Source organism: Siphateles boraxobius, unplaced genomic scaffold (genome assembly GCF_051911475.1).
Source record: "Siphateles boraxobius isolate OS27281-9 unplaced genomic scaffold, OSU_SipBor_1 19, whole genome shotgun sequence".
In the NCBI taxonomy this organism is placed as follows: domain Eukaryota; kingdom Metazoa; phylum Chordata; class Actinopteri; order Cypriniformes; family Leuciscidae; genus Siphateles; species Siphateles boraxobius.
The window spans coordinates 30778177-30801312 of NW_027508799.1; the positions used below are offsets into that span (position 1 = coordinate 30778177).

The following is a 23136-nucleotide window of genomic DNA, read 5'->3' on the forward strand; positions in this document are numbered from 1 at the left end:
TTGGTTAAGAGACATGTTTCATCTTACAGAAAAAAACAGCATAAGTAAACTACACTTTCATGAGTATCAAAGAAGGTCTAGATGTGTCTGACATGCAGGTAAGTTAGGAAAAGTGTAGATCATTTAGCATTATACATTTTGTGGTAACTTGAACACTGAAGCACAAATACCCATTTAAAATCAACATGATATCAAAATTCGATTACATTTACTTTTTAAATCACATTCAAAAATAACAAATTGCTCTTCCTATGAAATGACTTTCCTCTCCCGCTGACATCATTAATGCCTTGAAGACTTTGTAGTGTTGCGTAATGTAGGATGGCATTATTTTGTAGGCAAACATGGAAGTTAGTATCACCTTGGTTCCTTCAACAAAAAGCCATTGATCAACCAAAGTTCGTGATTTTACAAGATATCTTCACAAATGAACTAATGATGCCTAAATACAATAACCAGAAGAAAAACACACAATCGCACCTCAATGTCACTTAAATAACTTTTAAATAAAGTCACTTTCAATCTTTATTTAAAATCTACAGGCTGATAAGCCCGAGTTAGAATAGTCTGCAAGATTGTGCGTATAAACCCAAAAAGGCTGTAAAAGTGCGAGTAGATGAGTTTGTTGTAAAGACTTACAATGTCCCAGACAACCTCTGTATTCACATTTAGCTACATGTTGGCAACTGCCTTTTTCAAGACATGACAAAGCTTAAGAAAAAATGACACGTGTGGTTTTATTGATCTATTTTATGTTGTAGGAATACAGCATGAAAATGTCTAGAGATTATTAACCACAGACCTTGTTTCATGCATTTAACCAATAACCCATTGACTTTGGGACAAGCACTGTGTCTGGATGATGTTAACCAACAGCTATAGATGTTCAGGCATTGTTTGAATGTGGTGAGGCTCAATCTGGTGTATAACTTCCCATTTTAACAATCAAAATAATTTCAAATGGATAAAAAGTCCTGTTCTATATTGTTTTTCCTCACCGTTTAGCTCAATATAAGAGTTTGCTAACAGCAATTCAGGTAGACTTTAACACAAATGCACAAAGGACAATAGTTAAACAATTGGTGTTTTTCCACCGCTTGGCCTGCTTTCACAGCAAACCGTGCTGTGCTCTTTCCTACCTGGTGAGGCGATTCTTCACCATGGATCGACATCATGAATAAATCATAGTGAGCGCATTAATTAATTGATTTCCATTCTCTGTGTGCGCCCAGACTAATGAAGAAACCCAATGGCAAACCAACAGCACATAGAGGCAGAAGTATCAGGTGACGCAGCTCGATCACAGATCGTCTCCAGCACGTCTCAGACGCTCACTTACATCTAACTTTAGTAGCACAAAGCTTAATGAAAATAATCTGTGTTACTCACTTTCCTTAATCTCTTTTAAAAACTGTCAACAAATACAACACTGGATGGTTTGGGGAGAAAAACAGTCAGATTATGTCTACATAATACATCAAACTCTTATTTTAAAAGAGCGAACAGGAAAGGAAAATCTGATTTTCCGTGATAAGACCCCTTTAAGTCTGGACCGCTCTAATTATTTCAGTTCTTCATGTCTGTCTGTGTCCCAGCCTCCAACTGGGCCGCTGTTGTGTCCTGATAGACTTGCCTCGAAACCTTCCAGTAACACAAGCAGTACATCACGTCACGTCACAATACAGGCCTGCCATTCAGTCCCACTGTACCAATAAGAGCTCGTCTCCCGCCTCGAGTCTGAGAATATCAGCGTCTTTAATATTCACACATGCATTGTACGAGGATCTAGCTCGTCAGATTCCTCTCTCATTTAACTGTTAGGTCATCAGATAACGAACTTACATCGGTTATCATATCAGTTTCATCGCTGCATGTCATCAGTCCTGAAAGCCAAATTTCACATACAAATACTGCAATATGCAACATTGAAATGAATCCTGGTGATTAAAAAATAATTGATATCCAAGGAAAGTCTCTATGCCACACTGTTTATTTTCAAAAGCAGTATTCAAAATTGATTTCAATGGAGTTGTATTAAAGAAAAAAAAGCCACAGTTTGATTCAAAGGGCTCATTGAGAAGTAGGCCGGCTCTTGTGTAGGGTCTGCTATTGCAAGGCAACCATGGCAACCGAGACTTGCTGTGTCATGAAGCCCTCGAAGGGAGGCAAAGCCAGACAACTGAATGCGATTAGGTAATTAACCAGATGTGAATAAGCGAGGGCATAATTTAATGACAATAATCATTTCAAAACAGACACTTTCCATTAGAGTAAATCAGATTAAAAGAGACTGCACATTAAAAGTAAAATTTTGCTCGGTTTATGTGTGAATCAAAATTCCAAGCCAAAAACTTTGATGGAGGACCAGATGAGAACTGACAAAAAAAAAAAAATTTATATATATATATATAAACATTATTATGATAATCTTGTTGAAATAAAATCAGAATAAAAATGTATTTCAGTACAACGTTGAAATAATAGAAATAAGAAGGAATTTTGTGCATTAAAACTAGGCCAATTTAAGTTATAGAATGTATAATATAAAAATATATAATAATCTTATTTTATAAAATTGTATATATTATAATTTTTAAAGATATATCAAATAAATGTTATCAAATCGAGTCTGAGATTATTTCGAGTCTGAAATTATCACTTTGATAATTTTTTTTATAAAATAAACTAATTAAATTTGGTATGACAAATGCCACAAATTAGAATGACATTTTGAGAATTAGATTAAAATTGCAATTGTGAAAAAGTAGCATAATTTTCATAAATAAAAGAAAATAAATTAAATAATGAAAGTAAAGAAATCTTGATGTCCTGAAAATAGTCCAAATTTTCTTTATTACTTTTTTCCTTTTGATTTTAAAAATGAATACAACCCTTCACCTTATGAGGCACTGATAAGGATGTGTCCAGTCCACACAGATAAACCTATAGCATAACCTATAACCTATAAACACATTGAAGGAGGGTGGAACTCCTGCTGACTGACAGGATCACAAGGGCTTAATCTTAATGGAAGATGTCAGAGGGGGCATCTGCACCATCAGTGGGATTTTGGGGAGTAGTGGACAAAGGAATCCTGCTCTTTCCCTCTCCCTTCTAGTAGCCACAGCATCCAAAAAAAGCTGGGAAAAAATCCTAAAAACAAGGCTAAAAAGTTCAGCCCATGCCATGTCTCCCTTTTTCCATGCATGGTCCCTTTAAAAGCTACATGAAACTTTTCAGTACCGCCTCTCTCTCCCATCTGTTCCCAATGCCTCTCATACTCCAACTTTCTCACCGTTTCCCTCACAAGTGAACTATGCCGAGTGAGGTAGAGCAGGACAGTAGTGTAGAGGATGTCTGTGTAACCATATGCAAGGATTCTGTTCATTCCACACCTATCCTGCATGACCACACTCCATAAAAGGGCCGTCGTGCCTGCCAAAGAACAAGCGGCTCGCAGACCCGTGGTGAGAACGGATAAAAATATGATCGGTTGTCCCTGCATACTTTCTTCCACACTTTTACTACATCGCTCTTGAGATGGCACAGATAACATGACTCAAACATTGTTAGACTTTCCTTAATCAGCATAGAATGCTTGAGAAATAAAATAAGATTAAGCAAGCAAACAAGGCAAAAGCCCAAAAATAAATTTTGTTCCTTGTTCTCTTGGTGGTTTTATAGACTTGAGAATGGTTTATTTTTAAACTTGAGCTCTTCAAGAGAGACAAAAGTGTTGTGGGTTGTTGTTAGGGCGTTGCGTTTGCTAAGGTGTTCGGAGTCATTTTTAGTGTGTTATGTGATTGCTAGGGTGTTCTCTATAGTGGTTGCTTACTGGCTTAAGGCAAAAAAGCAGTTATGATTTTCTGACCTTTTTTATTGTTCACAGGCAACAATTGTACGCATGATCACTTAACTTATAGCACAAAACAGGCCGTACAATTTGAGGTATCATTCATGTCTGTAGTACAGAATGAATTATGCACTGAATTTAAATACTTCGGGTTAGTGGTTTGTTCAAATCTCCAAGAAGCAGTAGTAATACTAGCAATATAAGCATTTATAAACATAAATTATAGTAAAATATAAACTTTTTTATTTGTTTGCAGCCAATATAAATGACTCAATTTATTTTTATATTATTTCATAATCATTATTTATAATCAAGCTGGGGTACACTGAATTTAACTCTTTTTCTTTGGCAGCATTTTATCATTTTCACAAAACTTTCATGGCACCCGAATATTTGGTTGTATGAATATCTGAACATACAATATATCAAAAGAAAGAACAGAGCCTCTGCTTTAAACAAAAAGAGATTTTAGATTTTTTTTTTTAAATCAACACTTGAATGTGGGTAAGTTTCATTAATAAAAGCGACATTTTTAACAAAATGCGGAGAAAATTTGCATTTTTGTCAAAGACTACATCCAGATCGGATTCAGAACGATGATCAAAACATAGATCGATTAGACTGAGTCCTAGGCTTGCGGCGGTATCCCGGTGTTACATGGTGTTCGGCAGTACATCGATTATATAATTTCCCACCGCTCCACTGTCGTTTTGGTTTTTTATAGAAATAAAAACAATTTAGTTCAGTTGGACAGTGGATGCTACAATTACTTATTGAAAGAGTCTACTCTGGTTCATACAGCACGAGCTGCAGAGTCGCAGGACTGTGCCGAGGGAGTCAGATTTCTTCAGGAAAGATGGTTGACAGGACGATGACGGAGGATTTGAGGCACATCAGATCCTGAGCATCGAAAAATATCTTATCTTGTAAAATTTGTGGTCAGTGCCGCTCCCTACACAGAGTAGTCTAAGCGGGATCGCAAATTTAAAACCGATTCCCCCAAATACCAGTGTTTATCGCCAGTTTATGCAACCGGTTTGAAACCTATTGAGTCCATCAACAACCCCAAAGCTTGCACAGTCCTATACCTCTGCCTGGATTTGACATATCAGTCTGTAATGTTAAGCAGTTTTGATTTGTATGCTGTTTAATGTCTGATGAACACGTTAGCTTACATGTGCTTAAGCATTGCTTCTATTGCTTGTTTCTGCTGCTTCTTCGCTTGTTTTTGGATCAGGTGGTTCTGTACTCTTTCAAAAGATGTGTTATAGGGCCCTCTACCACATAACATTGAAAACGCAGATTGCCGGGAATGTCAAAGGCAGGGAAGAAGTTAAGGCTATGAATCACACGTGTTGTGGGTAACAAAATGTTCAAGATCGGAAAAAACCCAATATCGAAATTTAATAATGTGCCGCTTAAAACCCCATATTGATCGAGAGGGACAAGTCTATGGTGTTTACAGCCCTGCTCCTACAGTGTACATGACACAGTCATTCTGCTGCGAGTAATGGGCTGATTATCTATTACATAATAAGTAAATACAGACCTCAAACCATAATCAGGAAAAGCAGGATAACAGGAAGTACTATACAAGAAAATCATGTGAGATATTTTCATGGTTCCTAGTCATTCAGCGCAGCATGTGATGTTTATTTCCATCTGAGAGAGTGTGGAGCTTGATGACCTGAGGTTTGGCTGGCTCCTGGCTCTACCCTTGGCCATCTGCTACCCTTCTAGGTTACATTTACTGACATGACACAGCAAACAAACCCTGTTCTCCTCTCAGTATGTGACTCAAACATTTCGGATTAGGAACAAACAGTCTGACCGGAACAGTGAATAATGGTGTGGGCGGAACATGGCTGTGAAAAGTGACACTTTTTTATAAGGAGATTGAGGGATTGGGGCGGGAATCTTTGGACCTTTTACAACACTACTACAGTAAGCGCATCAGGAGCCGTGTCTGCCATCTGTTCCCGCTTCCTCAGAGGGCAGACACGTGCTTACAGAAAACACACTTTGATGGACACCCGATTGGCTCAGTCGCTCTGTCTGAAAGGCTCGCATGAATGTGCTTGCTAATATTGTGAATGTCACAGCAGATGTTCACGAGAAAGACTGGAAGAAAAAGACTAAGGATCATTTTAAATCCATACTAGTAAACAACATGTCCACATTTATGCATATGACAAAAATAAGAGTGAGAAAGGTATTTATAACAGAAAAGAATTACTGTCACAGTATATTGTTGGAAATAGGAATGCACAATATATCGGTAACAATATAGTGCATATTTATTTGCGCATGCTCATATCGCCAATTTTTACATTTAGATTACCTTTGCCATTATCTAACGAAAGTTAATCTTTAAATAACATGGTTAAATTTAATCTTTAGCAAATATCATTCTGTATATCAATGTTGGGTTGCCTTAATTCATTCAATTAAAATTATTTAGACATTAAAAAACGAAACATTTTTAGACAAATTATTCAAACAAAAGAAAAAATATTTTTAACTCTCAGCAATTCCTCGGTTATCCCATATAATATAAAATGAATATTTATAATTTTTGCTTTTAAAGTTCATCCATAATATGATCATCAGTGCATCCCTAAAGGAAAGCGAAAGAGTGTGCTCACGAATCCAGTGAACTAGCATGTGGGCCGAATGAATGAAGAGAGAGATATGAGCAGAGGAGGTGAATGAATGAGAATTGGCTGACTAAAAGTGTTTGCCGTGTCACATCTCATTATTGAATAGGTCTCAAAGGAGCATTCAACTCTCAATCCACTTTATCCTGCTCCTTCATGCCTTCTTTGAATGCCTCTCTCTCCAGAGAATTTGATGAGTTCATTTAACTGATCAAGGTCCTTTTGAATATTGATCTAGTTTATCTTGATAAACCCCCACATGACTTCATCAGTCAAATATACCAGTTCCCTGTGCTAAGCAGACCATATGGGGTGTCATATGTTTTAAACCCTGTCTTGCACTGGATTACTCAAAAAATGTCACCCGAGCCTTCAAACAGGAGACCTGAATGAAAGGCATCAAAGGCACTGATGATGAGCCCCTCATTAGCCTCACGGTTCAGCCCAGGCAAAAGCCAAGCAGGATCAGAGCCATGTGCCGAAAGAGTGTTGAAGGTCCCTGGAATCCAACAGAGTTCAAAGTTAACTCTACAAATACACACTGCACTGCGATGTACAGACGGTCTTTCCTTAAGGTTCCAGTTCTCGATGGTGAAAACTCTGGCTGTGCTAGACTCACATACTCTAGACTAGACTAAATACATAAAACATCTTCTGTTGAAAAGAAGTGGTGGTATAATGATAACAGTTAATATATATGCCACATGCTAGCTGTAGTCTGCAACATGCTGTAGACTGCAGGCCCTGAAAATACATGGGAAATAGCTAAATTACAGCTTACACCAGAGCTAAAACCCAGCATGGAGGAAGGAGACAAAAAACAGGAAATGTCAGGATGGGCATGTGTTAAACTACAGTCTGCAGAAGAGAAATGAGCTTTGCAAGAGAAAGAGCAGGAATCTGCAGATGAATCAGACTTTGTTAAACTGTTGTTAATTTTTAATGTAAAAACGCAAAAGATCCACTTATCTAGTGTTTGTTTTATATCGTAACACGTTCCAGTGTGAACTAAACAAACTGCTCTGATTATCAGCTTCATCTGAGATGTTCAGGGGCTGTCGGCCAAATTAAAAAAACACTAAAAGACAAATAGAGCTATTTAAGACATGGCTTGTACAATGTTCTTCAGTAATCAGATCCAAAAAAAATGATATATATATATATATATATATATATATATATATATATATATATATATATATATATATATATTTAGGAATGCATGTTTGGTAAGATTTTATGTTTTGTCCCTTATGCTAACCATAGCTGCATTTATTTAATGGAAATGACAGTAAAAACTTCGCTATTTGAAATATTTTAAAGGCATCCTCTTGATTTTGTTTTTGGGGTGTCCTTGAATATGTTTTATATTTGATTGTTCAAAAAAAGCTACATTTTTCACGTATTTTTACATTAATAAAGCTCCTCTCTCCCCAGTCTGGGTGAACGCACCGTTTCGATGAAGCCCTTCCTTCTGAAATGTGCTGTGATTGGTTAGCTGGGCCAGTGTGCTTTGATTGACACCGCTTAGCACATGTTCAGGAAATGTCCTGCCCCTTCATAACAGCCCGCTCAACTCACTCAGAAGTAAATAGCCTATGAAGAATGGTTATTTTGTCATTCCAATTAAATCCAATTTGTTTTAGAATTTTTGATAGCCTGGTTGTAAAAACAAAAGTCTCACCATTAAAAGCCATGTCCCAAGCACACCATTATAATGTTCTCACTATAATTGTACTGATTGTTTGGACTACAACGTGATTTTTCCTCATTTAAATAATGCCCGATTATGAGATAACTATGAGATAACTTTCATATCGGTGCATCTCTGTGCATAAAGTGTCGGCATACATGTCGACAGATGTTGTAAATTTAATTTGTTCGTGCTTTTCATTTACATTACATTTGTCATCTAATCATCATCTGATGCTCATTTAAAGTTCAGAACTTAATCTTTATTTAAATTTTAGTGTTTTTTTGTAAAGCATTTACTGGCCAAAACATGAAAATAATTAAGACTTGTCATCCGAGATTTTTTATATTGATCCATCCCTATCAATATTGTTTTTTAAATAAGGTGTGAGCATAAAAGACATCAAAACTGAAGCTAAATTATTTCCTGTCAGATACTCCAATTTACTCTGAAATGTCACATCACAGAAGTTAAATGCATTGTGAATATGTTGTCTTAAACTGAGTTCTCCACGCGAACAACAGCTCATCTCTCTCACCTGGTTCTCATCCTGGACGACTCTGTACTGCTCTTTCCACACGCCGATCTTCGAGGCCTCGTCCTTGCGCAGTGCGCGCTCCTTTTTCAGCTCGGGGCTCCAGAAGGTCTTAATAGAGTTCATGGAGGAGCTGAGTTTGCTCTCCTTCACATCCACCTCCTTCCGAAGGAGCTCGTTCTCCCGGAGCACCTCCTTCAGCTGGGACTGCAGGTCTATGATGGTATTGTCCCGCGCCTGGCGTAGAGAATGAGGCACAGTTGACGCCAGGTTGGAAGGCATATGGTGGTCTCCGAAAGCAATGGCATCGGTAGACGCGGAGCCGGGCGAACCGGTGGCGATATTCGGACTGGATCCCATGATAGTCGTGCGGATGGAGTAAGGCACCCGGCCCCCCGAGCGGCCGAGCGTCATCGTGCTCTTCGACAGGTCCGGGCCGGATGCCACCACTTCGTTGTCGCTCAGGTACATGGGGCCAGATGTGGCATAGGCAGCGTTGAGGGACTGGATGTTCTCCATGGAAAGAGTTTTACCCCCTGGACCTCCTATTCCGGCTCCGCTGCCCCCTGTGCTGTTGGTGCGGCTGTGGCCAAGACGGGGCGAGCGCGGGAGACGGGGCGAACGACCAGGACTCTGATTGCTCCCGCCACTGTGGTTGCCCTCCACTTTACCCACGGATCGGGCACTACCGTACATTGTGGCTCTGACCAGAGAAGGGCAAGCGTGACGAGAAAAGAGGGCCGATGTGGACTGAGAAGTTGATCTTTGTTAATCTTGAAGAGTCAGTGATCTATATTTTGGATTATTTTAACTGTACAACAGACGTTTCATTTTCACCATATGATCCTTGGTGTTGAAGAGTGACTGGTTTTATCCATTTAATCTGGTCATGTTATATTCCTGCAACAGAGAGAGACGAAGAGTTAAAACAAATCACACATTTTCATTGAGATAGCAGCACTGATGGAGAGTTTTCCCTGGCGCCTGCTTCCTTGCACTCTTCTCAGAGAGGAAATAAAAGGCTAATGAACAGGTCTGGCACAATGTACGCTTTAACCTCCTTCACTGGGCTCTATGTAGGTCATTCGCATGCCACACTGTATTTACTTTAGCTCTGTGGCTTCCGTCCAATACCTATTCTGCACTCTCAGCCCTACCTCGGTCTCTCTGTCTCTCATTCTACATGTCTCTCCATCTTCTCACCACAGTTCTTTCCTGTGCCTTTTTCATCATCTTGCTTTAATATCTGAAAGGTTTCATACATTTTAGTTGAGCTACTTATATCATGTAAGCTCATTTCATGATGTGAAAATATATTTCAGACTAGGAGGATTCGTGCATAAAAGGCTGTTACATAAGTGCAGGCATTTAAAACATGTCTGAGCTTCAGGGAATGTGACAGGGTTAGGCATGCCCAGTACTTTAATGATTTGGCTTCCGTTCGACAGCGGCAGAGGAAGGATCTCTGTGGTCTCTGTGGTCTCGCTGCCCCCTGTGCATCTTATCTAGAGACTATCACAGCCTCCACAAACGGTTCCTCCACGAGCCTGAACTCTTTTGATTCTTTGTTTTGTTCGAGCATCATGTTCTGTATATTGTGTATGAGTTTGACAGTCCATTTCAAGTTTCAGTCTGAAGAGAGTCTGTGGTCGACATACTTCAAGTTGGATTTATTTTCATGTAGACTTACTCCATTGAAACGCATAGTGGCTCTAACTTTAGATTCTTTCCTCATGAGAGAGTGTGGTAATGCTGGCTTGGGCATGATCACAACCTAATTGAGCATTTTCCTGGCCTTTGGGATAGACCAAAACATGGCTCCAATGTCCACTGCCAGCATCATCTCAATAATTTACCCTACAAATTACTGCATATGTGGCAAATATCAAGGGTTTATAATTTCGAACTTAAAAACCAGATGAATTGAACAGTCTGTTTAGAAGGGCCACTTATGTGTCATGTGACCTTTGTATTGCTACAAAACAAAGATGTGTTTTATAAGAGACAATGAAGTATTTCATCAGGGATAAACACACAAGACAAAAGGCAGCTGCCGCTTGTGGCTGGACTCAAGTAAACAGTCCTTCTCTCTGAGCATTTACAAAGCTGTGTACATGCGTGATAAGAGATTTGGTTTCACAACCCCATCAATGGCTTTGTATTGATTAAAGGTAAGGTAGGCAATTTGGATAGGCTAGCAATTGCAAGCTAGCTTTGGAAACATAAGATCCCACCCTCCTGCTGTTTGTTTGAGGTGCTCGGTGACTGACGTCTGTCTACAACTCTGCATAGCCTTACAGAACGCACTGATGACATGAAAATACATACTTTGACAGGCGGGTACATAGTTCGAATTACGGGGGGTATTGGGGGGTCCGACCCCCCTCCATGAGACTTGGACCCTCCCAAAAGGGATGAAAATAATAATTTGCGGGGTACTGAAAAACATTTTAATAAAACATAATGTTAGCCTATCCAAAATTGTATGCATTTAAATGCAGTATTACCATCACATACCAACAATTCATAAAATAATCTAATGAAATATGATTTTCAAACCCTCACTCCCCATTGGGCTGAACCATTATTCTGGTACGTTCAGACTGTCTTGTTCTTTGCTATGGTTCTTTGATATCACTTCACTAGCTGTCAAATCGTACATACCTGGTTTGTCAGCAAAAAATTAAGAGTAAATGGCTGAATCAACTTTAATCTCTGCCTATAGTTTTGACTGCCATGTATATTATCATGCGTTGTGCTTTGTATGTTATGAACAGCTCGTCATCTAAACAGGTTTTCAGAACTGTCTTAACCCTCTGGGGTCGGCGGTATCGCCGGCGATACCAGCTCACTTTTTTCCTTATCAGTGCAAAAGAGACTCAAATTACTCTGTTGATTTTGATCTTACATATAAGTGCTGTACATCATTACATCCTGTTAAGTGTCTATTTTTTTGTGGGTACTCACAATAAAAACAAAGTGATGTGCTTTTCATCAAATAAAGAAAAATAAACATGATGCGCGTTTTACATTATCTCGTCAGTGAGGTCCATTCTGAAACACGTCCGAAAAATGAACTGTAACTCTGTCAATACTTGTCACAGAGATACGAGAGATTTCTCTTTATGAAGCTGAAATTCTCTTCTTTTAAATGAAGTAATTTATATAAAAAAACAAATATTCTCAGTTTATGTAATCTGTATGAAAAGAGAGAGAAGTCAGTATTTTTCTTTCCAGCTCATTATACCTCATTACGTGTTAATGTGCCACGCCCACGGAGAGCGCGCGGTATTCAAACGCAAATGATCTAAGGCAAGCCATGCAAACATGCCAACACCCACCAGCTGGATTATAAAATCATGTTTAGTAAGTATCTTACTACCGCTGTGAACACAGCGTATCCCTACCCTGTGAGGAATAATACTATCTAATAACCCTGGAAAATGTACCAGAAGTGCTGGTAGTTTAATTTCGAGGAGCAACGGATCCAGCTGATTTAGTAAGTCATTTATTCTTAAGTGCTTTGTTCTAATCGCGATATTGAATAGTGTCTGTAAACCGCAAAAAGACTGTTTAAATATTAATTGCGTGTCTGTGTGTAGGCTAAATGATGAATGAACGGCACAGGCGCGCGCGCTTCGTTTACTACAGTTATACGCGTGTCTGTGCCGTTCATTCACTCTCGCATCTACATTAGTAAACATGTTATTAAATTTACATGAACACATCCAAACTATATTGCTATAGCCTACTAAGATGAGTAAAATAGACTGAAATATGTTGAAATAAAATGTCTGTATAAGCAACAAACTGCAAATTCACATGTATATGCTAATATATCATACACAATATGTTAAGAACTAAATATGAATGTTTAGACAAGATTTTGTGATTAGTTTTGGATAGATTATAAAGTTTTGACTGTAAAAAAAGACTACTGTCATATTAAATAGGTACGCTTTTGTTCACCAATTTCTGCTCATGTTAAATATACTATATGATGTTTTGTCAAAAATAAAGTAGGTATATTGAATTATCAACTAAGATGTTATTATAGTGTTTGTTCCAATATTCAAAATAACGAATCCTTACCTTTTTTAATACGTACGATAAAATGTATACTTTTTACAAAGAAAGAATACACTTGGAATATTGTTAAAATTGTAATTGTTGTTGTAATTGTAACCTATTTGTAAGTGACACACCTGTGTGAAAGGGCTAATTAATATGCAGCTCATTATGTATTTGGCACATTATCCGGCCTTTGTCTTCTCAGGTGTGAACACGCCTCCACGCATATTGCCTTTCCAAACAAAAGGTGTCTTATAAAATTTAAATCAATGTATTGTTTTGTGTAAATGATTAGGCAGGGTGATTTTCAGATCATTTTGAAGCAAAAATTCTAGGCAACAACACCCATTAGTCAAAAGTCTTGTGGACACATATTTAGTATGTGTTTTGTGGCCTTATTTCAGACACTTTAAGTTTTAGTTTTTTCAATAAACACGCATAAACATTATTCTCTAAAAAATACAAACATGTACATACATGTTGCTCACATATTACAGTAGCCCCGTTTGTGCTATATAGAGTGAATTTACACCTTTGCCATTAACATGTTTATAAATAACTGAAAAAAGCGCAAATGTCAGAGCATGTCAGAACACCTCCAGGACCCAGAAAACCCCTCAGACCCCTGAGGGTTAATTTGGTGGTTCATAGTGTTTCTATAATGAAGTCATAGTCTAGCTAGCTAGCTAAAAGTTCACGCATCTCCTGAAGCTCTACCAAGCAAATATTGTCTGTATCTTGGTGAAACTAAGCCAAGAATGGTTGCATTAATGCAAGCAGTTGTTTATTATCTCGCGGACAAGGTTGTTGGATGGAAACGTGCTCAAAAGCTTTCACAGAATTTCGCATATAGATTAGTGGTTCTCGTGTGTAAGCCTATATTAAATGAAGAGTGACGTCACCAGTCGAAATGGATGTACCCCCCGATGCTCACGGTATAATTCAATATTAATATTCAGACCACTTCTATTATTGATTGCTATCAGGATGTGAAGAGAGTTTCAACCAGTATAACAAAAAGTGTTTATGAAAAACACTGCCTACCCTAATACAGACGTAGTGAAGGCACAAAAAATATCTGTATTATTTTTTTCCTTCTATAATGAATCACATGGTTCAACTTCAACAACAGGTGTTACACATACTGTATAGCTAGGTGTTATACTGAAGAAATTTGGCCCGTAATGAGGTGCCACTGTCTCTGTGAAACCTAATGAGTCAGGCAGCTGCAAGGTGTCTTTTTTTTCTGGATACACAAAAAAAAATCACTTTTTTTCTTCACTTTCTCTTACTGTATGCCAGCTTGATAGATTCTTTCATATGAAAATCTCATGAAAGCTTCACAGTTTCTCTTGTTCTGTAGCCGTTTAGGTGCATTTCTTAATTTAGGGTAATATGTAGTGTTAAAACTAGTTAATAACTAGTCACTAGTTGACTAATTCTCAAATAAGTCATAAATAAATAATTACATTATTTCTGTAGATATGATTATGTGTTAAAGGGGATTATTTTAAAGTCAACAGGTAAAACATAACTCACACTCTTGTCTGTTAGCATGCTTAACTAAAATATATATTAGAAAGCAATCTACAAATAGTCAACCTCACTAATTAGTTAGTTGACTAGTCCCTAACACATACACTACCATTCCAAAGCTGCAAAGAATTGTAATGCTTAATATTTTGTGGAAACTTTGATATCTTTCAGGATTCTTAGATGAATAGAAAGTTCAAAAGAACAGCATTAATTGGACAGAATTTTTTTTTGTAACAAATGACTTTACTGTCACTTTTGATCAATTTAATGCATCCTTGCTAAATAAAATAATTTCTTTCACCAAAAATTACACTAAACTTTTGAACAATCGTGTACATTCCTCTAAGCGTTTAATTAGCCTCAGAAAGCAGTTATTTTAAACTATAATATCCCACATTATAACTGCTTTTACTTTATTGTTTTTATTAAATAAATGCAGCTTTGGTGAGCACAGCTTGGTAAGACTTTTTTCAAAAACATTAAAAAAATCTTAATTATTTCAAACTTTCAACCCCCAGAGTGTATATTTATTAATTTCTATTATTTAAAGAAAAGCCATTTTAAATGTGTTTAAATCTCACACATTTGAGCATATACATTAACACAGATTTTTTTTTTCCATCAACTTCTTACACAGACACAGCTGTACAGTATTTGTTAAAATGCCAATAGACAGGACATTTTAGAAGGCACAAATTGTGTAATGAAAATACAGAAACAAAAATCAAAACCTCAGAACAAGCACAAAGACAACAACAAGCTTCTACACACAAAAACACAATCAACAACTGCAGATTTGCAATGTTATCTACCTTATTTAGCAGCTCAAAACAGCAGAGCAAAGCATAGCAAAGGAAAAATATTCACTGCAAGGAATCAGCAAGACAGAACAGGGCACAGCGCTTCTGCTAAACATGAACACCTCCAAGGAGATCAGGACAACTCGACTCTAGAGAGAGCCATTCAGAAATAATAGGAATGTATTGCATGTGTTAGAGGCGGGGCGGAGTTGAGACTGGGGTTGGCAGTCACTTAGGGACCAACACATTACCAAATGTGTGCGAAGCAAATTCTATATTAGTTCTCAATTTAAGCTTGTAGAAATTAAAGCAATAATATGAAAATTAAGTAAAACCTACTCAACTTTCTGATGATTCTGGTATTCCCATCATGCACTGGGGCATGGATAATTTATAAGGTACATTTTTTTCCACAGTTTTTACAGCAGTGTTTAGCATTCCTTTTGTTGTATGGTTTAGTAACTTTCTGTTTTTTGACATCTGGAGTTCATTTACAACTCAAAATGACACATTCATACTCAAAAAGGATCCAATAAATGTTATCGTTATTGTGTAGTGTGTACCAAGTATTCAGATCTCTGTGTTCGGGTGGTACGTTACTTCTATTATGTAGATATGTTGTCTACACAATATCTATTGTATTATTTATTTACTTAGATGTTTTAAGTAAAGCATTCACTTGAAAAGCGTGGTTTAATTCAGTGTTTTATTGTTTGAATAAATTGTACCTGAAACACAGCATTGCAAAGTAAACTTCAAATGAGTAGACAATACTCAACTTTTTTTTTTCAGTGCAAAAGTAAATAATGTAAAATGAATAAGTTTATTATGGGGTGAACTGTTTCTTTAAGAACTACAAGAGTCCTTGCCACTGAAGCAGCTGCCATCTGGCTCGCCCCGGGCAGGTGGATTACACCTGGACAGTGGACAGGACACAGTAGGAAAAAGTACCCTCCCTCCACTTCTTTATCTCCCAATCCTTCCTTCCAGCCATATCTCCTTCCATTACAGCAATCTGCTCTGCTCTTCAACAGGGATGTAACGCTGCCTCATGGAAAAGTAAGATTCCATTACATTTGACCTAAATCCTCACAAACAAACAAAAAAAAAAATAGGCCAAAACTAAGGATTACAACGTAATCGCTCTCAGAACTGGAAAACATAGAACTCTTCAACTTATTTTTAATAATATCTCTAGAAGAGGTTGAGTGGCACTTACAAGCAAAAGTAAATAAAACCATTCTCCAAATGCTAAAAGTGAATGTTTAAGCCTCCAGAAAGCCACATACAGTCAAGTGAGAGGGAAAAGAGAGAGAAATCTGAGGTGAACGGACAGTAAAAACAACAGAAAAACTGACTTTAAAATGGCATTACGCTATTCTTATTCATAAATAAGCTCATAATCCTTAAAAAAATTTATTCTGAAATGGCTTAAAAGTGTGATTTTTGCAATCAGATTAAACATTGTTGCCAAACAAACTCAAAATCAATGCAAGTAGTAAATACAGTAAAAATCTATTAAAAAATAATCACTAAAGGTTTTTCACTAAAACTCAACACAGAAGATTTATATATAACAAATGTTCATTTAAATGCACCTGTATATATTAACACAGGATAATAAACCAAAACATTTATCACAAAATGTCTCTTTATATTAAATTAATATTAACCAATTAAAATGCACATTAAACTGTGATTCATGTTCATTCATTTTATACTGCCAACAAAATCATCACAGATTTATAGTGAATATTCAATGTATGACCCAACCTTACTTCTATACGGATAACCGTAAAAAAAAAAAGGAATGTTTTATTTTGCTGATGATAAAGCTAAACTGAGTCCAATCTTTTAAAGTAATGGTTTGAGTGCTGAGTCAGAATACATGACCAAACCTTCAAAGTCCACACCCTAAATTGCTGTCAGTAACTGACTTTTCAAACTGCAAAGCTGACTACAATAATCAATACGGTATAAATTTAAATTAGCCACTTGGTTTACAGTATTCATTTATTTTTTGTTCAAGATCTCCTCGTTCTGCCTGCCTTTTGGCTCAGTTACGGCATCAATGAGACAGTGTGTGCCTGCCTCTGCCTCTATATTTATAGGAAGGAACAGAGGTCAGCTTTGAGCTCACTAAAAACGTTCTGCCTGACGCCTGACGGGCTGTCACTTCACATCACTGAACATCTAGACAGGCAGCATCAGCATTCAAACAACTACACCCCGAACGCATTTCATTCAATCCACATCTATCTCTATATGCACATAAACTGCTCTTCTGCCATAAAATTCAGGCAACTGTGGGGACAGTGCAATGAATCAGATACCTGTCAGTTATCCAACCTGAGGATCTTATTCTTAATGTGGAAAAGGATGAGACAGGTGACAGATAACCCAATAAGAAGCCACAGAAAAACATGTTTCATCTCTCTAAAAACTTGGTTATCCTCTCAACGTCTCTGAATGTCAACTCCGATACTGATATCTAGAGACCCAATGGTGGTTGACTGTCAATATAATTCAAATACACAGTGAAAAAGATTTGGTGTAGAAACAATTTTCACTCAGAAATTGCTAGTAAATTCCACAAACAATTACAAAGAAACTGCAAGTAACATTTAATTAAACGTGAAATTTTGAAGTAGAAAAACTGTATTTGAAAACATACTTTAAATTAAAAAACAATAATTTTTAAAATATTATTTAAAAATAGGATTTTCTTGTAAAACATACAATAAAAGCAAATGCAAATGAGAAGCCAAGTTTGGCTCTGATTATTTTCCAGACCTCAATGTTCTCACATTTACTAGTTGAATTTAGAACCAATTGGCTGCTTTATTTACTCAAAATTCAGTGCAAATAATTAAAGAAATTGTTTATTATCTGTTCTGTATCTTCTGTAAATCAGCCAAAAGGATTTCTGGAGGATGAATGAAACTGGAGTGAACCGTTTTGAAACTTATTTTGGAGAATCACCCAGAAGGTGCACCAAACTCCTCAGAAACTGGATCTAAACAGAAACTCTGCAAGGCCAAAATAGCCAGGCTGTTTTCACACTGCTCGATCGCTTCGTTTGATTCCACCTTCCTCCACCTGACATGCCTCTTTCACTTTGCAGTTTGCAAACACTGCAGTTATAACTGGAGTTACTCAAACACTGTAGTCATAACTGGAGTATAACTGGAGTTACTCAAACACTGCAGTTATAACTGGAGTATAACTGGAGTTACTCAAACACTGTAGTTATAACTAGAGTTCAGGGCTCGAGACTAACGGCGTCCTATCGTCCAGGGGACGATATAAAATGTGTTTAGGACGAACAGAAATATTCTCCAGGACGCCTACAGGACGAAAGACATTTTTGTATGTGTGTTCATTTATTACTAGTCTATTAGGGTAACATACTTAGAAAATGCCAAAATTAACCGACCAAGCCTTGACTACAACGGAGAGCTTCTCATGCTGTTAACTTACTATAGATACTATCACTGGCCGGCTACTCACCCGGAGACTTGTTTCGCGGTACATCTATCACGTGGCTTATTTTCACAGACAAAAACGAGACGAAAACTAAAAATTAACTAGCTTTGAATGACAAAAAACATGACGAAAATCTATTGACATTTTCGTCAACGAATAAAAACTAAAAAAAATGTAAGATAGTGACGATTTGGGAAGTGATCCAGTCAGAACTGTTGTCCTGCGTTTGTGGTGGATGCGCACATTTACTGTAACGTGCTGATCTACCCAGCGGCACACAAGGGTTGACATCCGCTGCATCTCTCATAAAACGTTAACAAATTTAAACGTCTGGGAGAATGAGTAGAGCAGATACATAGCCTAATTCTCTAAAAAAGAAAAAAAATATAGATTCTCAAAAAAAAAATAGCTTTATTTGGTACGGTTTTCTGTGCGCACACAGCCGACCCGAAGCGTGCAGCCATGCACATAGACACCTATACAGCGCGCGAGTACTGAATTGAGCTCTCTTTCGTGTCTGAATGGACAAATACACACAACATTTTGTTGAAATTTCCGTTTTGGAGAGTATTCACGTAAACTATGTTGGTTATGTCTTAAACAGTTTTGAGTGTATCGGATGTGCTTGTGCATCAGTGCGATTGGATCCGCAAGTCATTGGACATGATCCGATGTCTTAAAGTGACAGTGGCTAATAAACCTAATGCGGTCTGTGTCCTTAATATTGATCAAGCAACAAAAGAAAAAGAGAAAAGCATTCACTGCTCGTTAATAGCTTTAATAATGATTCATTATATTTAATTCATACAAATAAATATGTCTGCTGCTTGAAAGAATAAAGAATGATGATATTTTTGTGATATGTAGTCACCAGTATTTATTTGTTATTTTTTAATCCAACCAACTCAAAAACATTTTGAGCTGTATGTGTTTTTATCTTAATTTTCGTATATGTAAAAAAAAGAAAAAAAAGAGATTTGTTCTGCGTGCATACAAAAAAGTATTTAACTCCTGTTATTGTTTATTAAATCTGTTTTTTTACCCATTTACAGATAACTACTTTGAATGGAGCTTAATAAATATAATAATATATATATCACAAACATTTTAATGGTGTTTTTATTATGTGACTAACAACTACAGATGATAATAACAAAGTACAGAAACATCAACGTTTATTTTGGGACGGTTGACATTCACTTTAGGACGGTTCAAATCGTTTTTTAGGACGGTTCCAGGACGGGGGTGAAAAAAGTTAGTCTGGAGCCCTGCTGGAGTTACTCAAACACTGTAGTTATAAAACACTGTAGTTATAACTGGAGTTACTCAAACACTGTAGTTATAAAACACTGTAGTTATAACTGGAGTTACTCAAACACTGTAGTTATAACTATCATTACTGCTCATCACTCTATACGAAAGTGCTGAGGAACCTCCGGAGCTGAAATTCAGATTTGGTAATGGGTGTTTCATTTCCGACACGTGCTGTAAGCGGTCGACCAATCACAACAGACTGAGCCAACTGACCAATCAGAGCAGAGCAGGCTCTCGGAAAGTAGGAGTTTAGAGACTGAATCCTTTTTCTAACAGTTTCAGACACTGTGAGCAAAGAGGTGATGCTGCAGTGTATATTATCAGAAATTATCTGGTAAATTAGGAACCTTTAAAATAGCATAAAAGGGCACTTTAACAGAGTAATAATAGAATTGCATGTCTTAGCTAGAACCACGAAAAAGCTTCCAGTATTAGCCTAAACATTAGCGTTGCACATGCCTGCAGCTTCAGAGCTGTAAGCCAAATATGTTGTTACAAACTCTTCAGCAAACACAGCTTTAACTGGCTGTATCTTCCTCAGGGATCAACGAATCAATTCTCATCTCCAGTTCTGACCTGCTAGCATGAAACGAGAGAGCCGGTGTTGAATGTGCTTTTCTTCTGGCCTGACAGGTCCCTGGTCTGTCCATCTGTTTGCATGAGTTAATTAGGTCAAAGATGGGCTTCCCGCTCTAGACATGCTAAACCACACCAGGGGCTCTCTCTATCTGGACAGCTCCAGTCTGGCCTGCTCAGTCACTGAGTTGCTATTGCATTTGCAGGTACGTGTGATTGTGAAAGACATCATGAAAAATGTAGAAGCTGAGATTTGTACAGCTAAGGTCAGCAGAGGACACACAACTGAGGTGATGTCACTCATAAGAATGGTGCCGCTGCTTTAATTAGCATGCTGTTCTAATATAAGAGTACACATTGACATATTGGGATGGACAGACATTAAAATTCTGGCTGATATAGAGAAGTCAATAATTATTTTGTTATGGCCAATAATTGATAAATTACATATATTAATGGTATTTAGACTGAATACATTCAAAACTCAAATCAATCACTTTAAATGCTACAGGAAAAATTAGGTTATTCACTCATTATGTGCAGTATGAAATATGGATATTCATTTTGAGATTTGATTACATTTAAAAGCCTTATTGAATTATTAGCCTTTTTTAAATATGAACTATAAGTGAGTGTTAGATAATGACAAAAACCTTCTAAATATAAAAAGGAAATGAGATTTCACCAGTAAATATGTAATATCGACTGATACAATATATCTTTTTTTTATTAATTAAATTTAAATTGAAGAAAAAAGAATAAATATCATGTTAATTTAGATTAGCTAAAAACATGTAACAAGCATCATATAACGAGGCACTAAGGACTTTAATATCAGCAAAGATCTTACAATGGCTTCACTTTTTCAAAAAGTGTTTCTCTTAAAGGTGTCATGTGATGCTAAAAGTTCATTATTTGATTATTGGCGGTAATAGAACAAGTAAACATGCTTTAAGGTAAAAATATATATATATATATCTTTTAAAAAACAGTACCTCTATTCCCAGTCTACCTGAAACGCACTGATTTCTACAAAGCTCCTCCTTCTGAAAAACTCAGAGTGCTCTGATTGGCCAGCAGACCCAAACACCTCAAGTGTGTGGCGGACACGTAACACCCCTTACCATAATCATGAACTTCAGCTTCAAATTCTTTCTTTGCGTATGCCTTTGGATGGGCATTAAGCTAATATTTCACATTGTGGCGTGGACTTTGACCAAGGAGTTTTAGGCAGGTCTGGTCTGTGAAATTTTGCAGATCGTATATATGCACAAACAGATACATTACACAAAGCAAAAGGAAAACAATAAAAAAGTATCATATGACTCCTTTAGCACACCAGACTGCATAACACGTCCACATCCAAAAGTAATAATACATTTTTCATCAGCATCAAAACACTAGTAGAACAACACCTGCCCCTTGAGAAACGAAATCATGCTGGTACACGCTGACACAAGACAAACTTCCCTGCAAGTCTCAGTATTCAAGAAGCAGTCGCCCTCCCTGTATTTCTCATGTGTTACACCCTCCAGAGATGAAATAAAAATAAGGACCAGGTTAGTTCTCACAGAAGGAGAGACAGGTCAATCATATACACCCTAATCACAGCAGTTCATCTTGATAATTCTGTCTCAATTTATTAAAACAAACATCTTCGCTTTGGGCACCTATCATTTTTCTCTCCTAAAGATGGTTTTAGACCGCGCTTAGATCTTCTCTGTATATTCAGTCACCCTCATCACTGAACAGACAGCAGATATGAACCAAACCAGGTGTCCATCACTGTTTCTGGGATAGTTCCAGAATCTGAGGAGTTACAGTTCAAACCCTGTAGGCCAGAAGTATTTTCACTGCATGATAAAGACACGCACCTCTTTCTGCATTAAAATTGGTGATAGACCGATACAATATATTGATCTGATTTTTGACCGTTTTGAGATTAGCTGTGCACAACTGGATGGATGGATGGATGGATGGATGGACAGATAGATAGATACAGATAGACAGATAGACACAAAGATAGACAGATAGACACACAGATAAACAGATAGACAGACAGAGACAGACAGACATGGTCTGTCACACACAGGTCTTCTGTTTTTGTTTTGTTTCTTGTTCTAAACTTTGCTTGCAATGGCGGATCTTTTTTCTTCTATCCTTCCGAGCAAATGTCCTGTGAATGACACGACTCACTGCTGCTCTCTGACGTCTGGTAAAGTATAAAAAAGCATTTGTATTGCGCATCCATCAGTCCTCATCTGAAATTGAGTACATTGAAAGCTCTGGACACAACTGTGCACGAGCCGGAACGTGGAAAATGAAGTATACACACAGGCCTTAAGACTTTGATTTCAATTTCCTGCCACAAGCTGCCCATTCAAACCCTGACAAACACAGATACACAGGATTGATCCAGTAAATTGAACATATAGGCCTAATGTTGCAACTGGGGAACAAACTGCTGAGATGCACACAACAGAGAGAGCAAGCACTTGCTCAGTGTGGTTATCAAATCACTGTTGGTCTTTCTACTGACTATTTTCACAGCAGAATATGTGTGATATGTCATGTGATTATTAGACATAGGGGAACATTTAGAAACAGGCTTCCAT

At 37.3% G+C, this 23136-nt stretch overlaps 1 protein-coding gene across 6 annotated transcripts in view; it reads right to left on the reverse strand.

Moving 5' to 3' along the window:
- erc1b (ELKS/RAB6-interacting/CAST family member 1b) overlaps nucleotides 1-23136 on the reverse strand; it is a 213808-nt gene that overhangs the window by 188930 nt on the left and 1742 nt on the right. For all 6 annotated transcript variants that reach the window (XM_077235008.1, XM_077235007.1, XM_077235006.1 and 3 more), the window contains exon 2: nucleotides 8742-9638. In XM_077235008.1, coding sequence (XP_077091123.1) covers nucleotides 8742-9434 — 693 coding nt within the window. In that variant the 5' untranslated portion in view covers nucleotides 9435-9638. The remainder of the gene's footprint in view (nucleotides 1-8741; nucleotides 9639-23136) is intronic.